The sequence below is a fragment of the Pollachius pollachius genome (assembly GCF_949987615.1).
Source record: "Pollachius pollachius genome assembly, chromosome: 18".
NCBI classification, from domain to species: domain Eukaryota; kingdom Metazoa; phylum Chordata; class Actinopteri; order Gadiformes; family Gadidae; genus Pollachius; species Pollachius pollachius.
Window position 1 is genome coordinate 20,712,792 of NC_136951.1, and position 7,128 is coordinate 20,719,919.

A 7,128-nucleotide genomic window follows, 5' to 3' on the forward strand; every position below is an offset into this window, starting at 1 on the left:
AGCATTTACAAATAATACACACACACACACGTGAAAACACTAGCACACACACAAAACACAAGGCATCTGTTTCAGCGTTAATCATGTTTGTCGTCGTTCATCTGAGAATGTCTATGAATATGTCAGGAAGATTTGTTCATTGGGCAATATTTAAATCAGCCTTTCAGAGTGAAAGAGACCGGAGGAGGAAGAAAAGCTTGCCGGTGTGTGTTGTCAAACACGACACGTTACATCTATGTACTGAAAGGAAGACACAGCATTAAGGACTGAGTGTATTCTGTCTCTTTTTCAATGCAAACCCCAGAAAGAGGTCAATAGGTTGGATGTTTAACTCGACGGTCGCAGCACAAAACAGTCGAGTTCATGTGAGGAGCTTCAACGCTAAGCAAAGAACAAATGTTTGATTTGGTATTGAAAATATGCCAGCTCTGTAGCGCTCTTTATCTCCCTGCCGTGATCTCCTTAAGCGATGAGAGTGAGTTGATTGTTGCAATAACTCACGCTCACTGAACCAATATCAACAACGACTCTCATTCAGCCCAGAGAGGAGATAATAATGACAACCTACAGGAGGTAGAGGAGGAGGAGGAGGAGGAGGAGGAGGAGGAACAGGGAAGAGGAGGAGGAGGAAGAGGAACAGGGAAGAGGAGGAGGAAGAGGAACAGGGAAGAGGAGGAGGAAGTAGAGGAGGAGGAGGTAGAGGAGGACGAAGAGGAACAGGGAAGAGGAAGAGGAGGAGGAGGAAGAGGAACAGGGAAGAGGAGGAGGAGGAGGAGGAGGAGGAGGAGGAGGAGAGCGACAGCAGGACTTGGAGACGCAAAGATAGACAGCACGAAAGGAGGAGAGGGAGGAGGAGGAGGACAGCAGCAGGAGACACATAGACAGATGAAGGGTAGTCACACTGAGCTCTACTAATTAAAACTCAAACTTACCATTTTTTTCTCTGTGAGTTGACAATAAATTAATACAGCGGGGAGTTAATCTGACCGCCGGGAACTGAGCCATGACTCATATTCACACACACACACACACACACACACACACACACACACACACACACACACACACACACACACACACACACACACACACACCTCTGCATTATGTCTGCAGCACTGCGGCCAGTAGCTATGGCAACGGCACTCTGCATTGCACCTCCCTGTCTCTGTGTGTGTCTATATCCCTTACAATTTCTTTCTGCCACCAGCTTAGATTACTATCGAGAGAGAGAGAGAGAGAGAGAGAGAGAGCTGGTTGGGTGTGGTGCTCATATACCTGAGGATACAGATAGTTCAATAACACTAGCTGCGTTTCCATCCCCCTGCTTTTATGTAAATTTTGAAGTATCGAATCAGTAAACACATATCCTTTAATTATACCGTGTCCATTAATCCCTGATATATGGACGCCTACTAAGTAGTTCCAGTCAAATTGTCTGTTCAGCCTTCAAAACGAGAGCTGGTAAATTGTGAAAAATGCATTAAACTGTAACCAGAGAACGCGGTTATATGCTATAGACCCTATAGTACCTGTGGTATAAAGGCTGGGGCGAATTTCAAATTATAAATATGTACACTTTATGTTGAAAGTATCCAAGCTCCAACCAATTGATGGAAACGCACAAATTTAAATTTCTTTTTTGCGAACTTTCTACAGATTTGATTCACCTTTAATGGAAACGTGACTAGTGAAGACACGCTGACCCACATCGATACGAGGTGCTTCAGGTGGGTCAGTACCCTGCCCCACCTGAAGCACAATTGGGAGAGCAATGGGGGAGCAATCTTTTGACACAATATAAATTTGGAAAATCAAAGTAAAAAGTTTTTAAGATTGCATCTACTTCCGAATACTAAAATATGTATGTGGATGCAGAGTGTACCTTGTGTTTGTAAAATGCTGATGGAATTTTCAATCAAATAAGATTGAACCTGCTCCCACACACTCCTGACAAAACCCCACAATCCATCGTTATCTCAGCACGACCACTATCGTCAGGTAAAGCATCGGGACAGGAAATGATGTGCGTTTCTAAATGTCGCGCAGTGAAGCGTCCCTGGAGGAACCAGGGGACCAGACGTTTTACTCAGCATTGTGTTTTGACCTTTAATTACACAGGTGGAGCGTTGACTGTCTCTACACACGCTCACACACTTCACGACCATCAAAGTCCCACGATTAATGTCTCCCCGTGTGCGGGCTTTCTCTGTGTTCGGTTTAAGAGCGTATCGTTGAGTACGTGGCCAAGCGTGAAATGAGTCGGCTTGTTTTTGTGTTTTTTTGTGCGTTATGTCTTTTCCTTCACGGCTTTATACGGCCTGCACGTGTTGGCTTTGACATCCCCTGTAAAAACAGCATCGCTGTGTTCACGCACTGTTTCCCAAGTCCATTCACGCTCCCATAATCCTTCTCCTTCCCTCTCTCTCCCTCTTCCTCTCCCTCCCTCTCTCTCTCTCTCTCTCCCACTCTCTCCCTCTTTCTCTCCTTTTCACAAGACACTTTTAAAGGGCCCATTCCCGCTGGCTGTAACCATGAAGCCGTAGCCCGCTAACAAATCACCCTGCGCTGCTGTAAAAAGCGAGAGGCCTATAATTAAGTGTTTCTATGGAGTTCTTAGAGGGGGGTGTTAAGGGCAGCGGGGGAGGGGGGGTCCAGCTTATTGGAGGAGGTGAACGTGGCCGCAGGGAGAGGCTGTTACACGGGTACAAGGAGAAGGAGGAGGTTTAAGGAGAGAAGGAATAGGTTGGTCAAGCAGAGTTCATGTATGAATTATATTGTTGGTATGGATTTGTCAGCGTGCGTTCGGATGTGTTATATCTATTTGTGTTTGGGCATGTTTCTTGTGTTGATTTGCTTTTTTGTAAATGTATACAGTCCTCTCTTGGAAAATAGTTTTTAATGTCAAGAAACTTTCAACAAGAATTCTTGTCTCAAAGAAAAGTATTGTCAAGTTTTGACAAACATCAAAGGATACAAAAAATGTATGCATGTACAAGGATATGACTTTGTGCTGGCCAGAGCTGAGAGTATGTTCTGGCATGAAAGCAAGAATACGAAGTAGTTGCAAAAAAAGGAAACAAGTCTCCATCACTTCATGATCAATATAGTAACGAATCCCGATTCAACAAGTTTAGAAATAATATCGTCCGAAAGATAACATCCCTGATATATCTAGTAAGAGTTAAGTTTTACAGTTGGTTTGAGTTTAGAAGTTTCAAACTACTCCCCTGGAGAATTACCCATGAAAAAGATTCTAAATTGGTTACCAAAGGAAAAGCAATTGATTTCCGAAAAACTGATTGGAGTTTTGTTTCAATGGAACTTTTTGCGATTAAACCTTGAGTGTATTACAGAACAAAGGCGATCCGCCGTTGTGTTGCGTTAAATAACACACCAATGACAATATCCACGCTGGCTTCGATCGCGTTGGCCAGGTATCTTTACCCACTGCTTTATGTAAGGGTGGACACAATGATTTTGCCTCGTCAATCGATGAACCAGAGCCATTAGCCTATTTGTAAGAAACTCCTTCACTCGCAAAAAATGGATCAAGAATCTCTCTCAGGTACTTTTATTTCCACAAAATCTTTAAAATTGGATTCATGACAATGGACACTGACTTTTGAAAGAAAGGACTATGCAGTTCTCTGTTCATCTCTATAATAACCTTTTTTGTTCTGCACCAGATATCAATTTTTTTGCAAGCTGTTCGTCTAAGAAAAGAGGCCGTCCTCCTGCTCTGTGGGGAGGAGTGGGCTGTTCTGTGGACTCAAGTGAACCCCTGACATGTTGGTCTTTCCCGCCGGTGGGACTGAATAGAGATGTGTTCAATCCACAGTGAGAGGGACAGTCACACACTCACACACACACGCATACAAGGACACACAGTGGGGCAACACACACACACACACACACAAAGAAAAGCATACATACACATAGAAATACCAACAAGCCGACATCCTCAAAATATCATTTTTTTAAATTGTCCCCCAGACTTAAAGAATGCATGTTTACTGTAAACGCCATCACCATGTCAACCTCCACCAAAGCCAGCCCCAACCTCACTTCACCCAGCATCTACACCACCACCAATCACAACTCCACCACCAACCAACCTCACCACACTCAGCATCTACACCACCACCAACCTCACCCCTAACTCCAACACCACCACCATGACCTCCACCACCACCACCACCAACCAACCTCACCACACCCAGCATCTACACCACCACCAATCACACCGCCACCACCACCACCACCACCACCAACCAACCTCACCACACCCAGCATCTACACCACCACCAATCACACCTCCACCTCCACCACCACCACCATGACCTCCACCACCACCACCACCAACCAACCCCACCCCTAACTCCAACACCACTACCTTCACTTCCACCACCATGACCTCCACCACCACCACCTCTAACCAACCCCACCCCTGCCTCCACCACGACTATCTTCAACTCCAACACTACACCCAACACCACCACCCCCCCCTACATTCCCCCCCCCCACCTCCCATCCACACACCCCTTTACCACCAATACCTTCATTCCCCCACCACAGTATCCATCCCAACACAAGACAGGGGGTGATGTGAAGGCCACCTGCTGAGCTTTACAGTGCAACAACTCCTGGGAACCTCGGTAAACAGACACGGACGACTGCGGAGGCTGATGCTCACGTCAACATGATGGATGGAAGAAATAAGTGGTGGAGGGAGGGGGGAGGGGGGCGAGGATGTCACGCATAGGAGACAGGTACCCACAGCAGGAACGACAGCGTACCAGGCAGCCAGACAGGCAGCTGCAATAACCACAACGTCAATGAGACAGACGGAAGGACGCCCGCGAGAAGAGGTAAACACACTGCCACGAATGAAGTCAATTACCATGTATCTTTTTAAAATAAAAGTGGTTGTTTGGCTCTGTGTTCCTTTTGGTAAGCAATATTGGACTTTGCATAAATATGTCAGAGATGAATGAATGCATGTCATTACAAGTGCGTCGTCACTACATCCAATCAACTGCGAGCACTCAAACAATGCGCAGGAAGTTTAGCGTTTAACTTTTTGCGAGCCTGGAGAATACAGGAAGTAGGTCATTTGGAGAGGAAGTGGGTGAAAGCCACAGGGCCCCTCTGAAACTCTGCCGCTCCGGGGAGAAGAGATCCTCCACCCTTGTTCTCCAACCAAAAACCAGGTAAGACAAGGAACATCCGCCCTCCTAGAGGGAGAGGGAGAGGGAGGGGAGAGAGAGAGAGAGAGAGAGAGAGAGAGAGAGAGAGAGAGAGAGAGAGAGAGAGAGAGAGAGAGAGAGAGAGAGGGAGAGAGAGACAGAGAGAGAGAGAGAGAGTGCTGGGCTGGGTGTGATGCTCATATACCTATACTGACAGACAGACAGACAGACAGAGAGACAGACAGAGAGACAGACAGACAGCCAGAGAGACAGACATTGACAGATGGGAGGCCAGGTGTGTGTTCAGATGTTTGACTGAATATGTGCACATGCACAGGAACGGAAAATAAAGTATGGATAGGTTCACATCGTACACGTGTGTATTTGAGGAAAGGATTCAGGCTGCAAAGGATCCGTTGAAAGGCTTCTCTTGACAGGAGCTCAACGTGTGAAGGGTGAGGAGAGACACCAGACAGGAAGATGACGTCGTCATGACAAACAGAAAAATAAATGGAATTTAAAACTTTACAAACACAGTTAAGACCATGTGCAACCCCCCTCTGCGTGAAAGACACGGCAACACACAATGTACTGCAGTACGAACTAACACAGAATCTGAGTCTGATGGAGAGCCATTTCAATCTGTCAGGGGCTGCAGGGCGAGGGAGTTTCTCGTGGAATAAATGATCAGAAGAGATAAAGATTAACGATGTATTTACCATCCCGCGACACGCGCCACACGCCACACACACAAGATCAGCACACAAATGTCAGCGGCAAACCCAACTTGACGACATTATTATTAAACAATTCATATTTCATACGTAATCCAACTTGACTGTGAAGGGGAACTCGAGGTTAATTAACAGCACGCATACACAATGAATGAACAAATCGATTCATTAGTCTGGTGTTTTCCACTACACACACACACACAATCACACAATGCCATGGCAACAGGAAAATAACATGCCCGTATTGAATGATGTATCGCCATTAAAGTGTGCAGGTCTCTACAAGCGAGACATGTCTACATTCCTCGGGTTACTCAACGATCCAACAGCTTCATTCACTCTTTACGTCCATCGTTGAACCGCATTCCACCCACAGGCGGAGGCTGTGCATTAAAGCACAGAGGCCACAGGTGAGATCCACTCTATATGCGCTATGCTGTAATTATAGACGTGTTTACAACCTACATCCCCTTGGCGTACACAGAGGGACCAGACAAGCTATAACATGAACAATACATCACAGTCCAGGCATGCACTACGACTACGTGCCTGACGTTGGCGCAGAATGAGTGAACATTGTGATCTATGTTTGATTGGGATTATGTGCTATGCAGGGGTTACTATAGTGTTGGATTTTGTGAAGGCAAAATATATTTATATACTTTCTTAATTTCTCTTTTGTTTCAAACGGTGTGTTGGTATGTTGAACAAACCAAATTATCCACAAAGGGAGACATTCTGATGGTACTGTAGTGTTCTACACAAGGATCTGGGTTCAAGGCATCCATGAGCAAGAAGCTTTTACGAAAGAATCTAACCAGTAGGAACAAAAATAACTGATATCGCTTCACAACGAGGCTGGATCAGTTCACCATTAATTAATATCATTGAAAGCAGTAATAAGCATTAATTAACAATTAATTAACCCCTATGCTAACTTATGTTAATTGTTACTAGAACATAAGTTCATTTTTAATTAACTGTTAGTAAACTATAAGTTGTTACTTTAACTGTTGCTTATTACTGCATTAACTAATGTTAATTAATTGCATTAACGTTTTCCTTCTGGTACTGTGTAAAAGCGTCTGCTTTAATCCAAAGTGAAGTCTGGGGAACAACTTGTGTTTGATCTCATCAAGGTAGACAACATGAAGTACACACATCACCACACCTCATCTAAAGTGCTCTGTTCAGACGCCTCCCCTCAG

General features: G+C 45.1%; 1 protein-coding gene across 1 annotated transcript in view; it reads right to left on the reverse strand.

Annotated features, from left to right (window-relative positions):
- Nucleotides 1-2,613: 2,613 nt before the first annotated feature.
- The window catches only part of lrguk (leucine-rich repeats and guanylate kinase domain containing), a gene marked incomplete at both ends in the record, with an annotated part of 22,835 nt that continues 18,320 nt past the window's right edge, over nt 2,614-7,128 (reverse strand). Inside the window, one exon of the mRNA XM_079755974.1 lies at nt 2,614-2,691. Within this exon, the coding sequence (XP_079612100.1) occupies nt 2,614-2,691 (78 nt within the window). The remainder of the gene's footprint in view (nt 2,692-7,128) is intronic.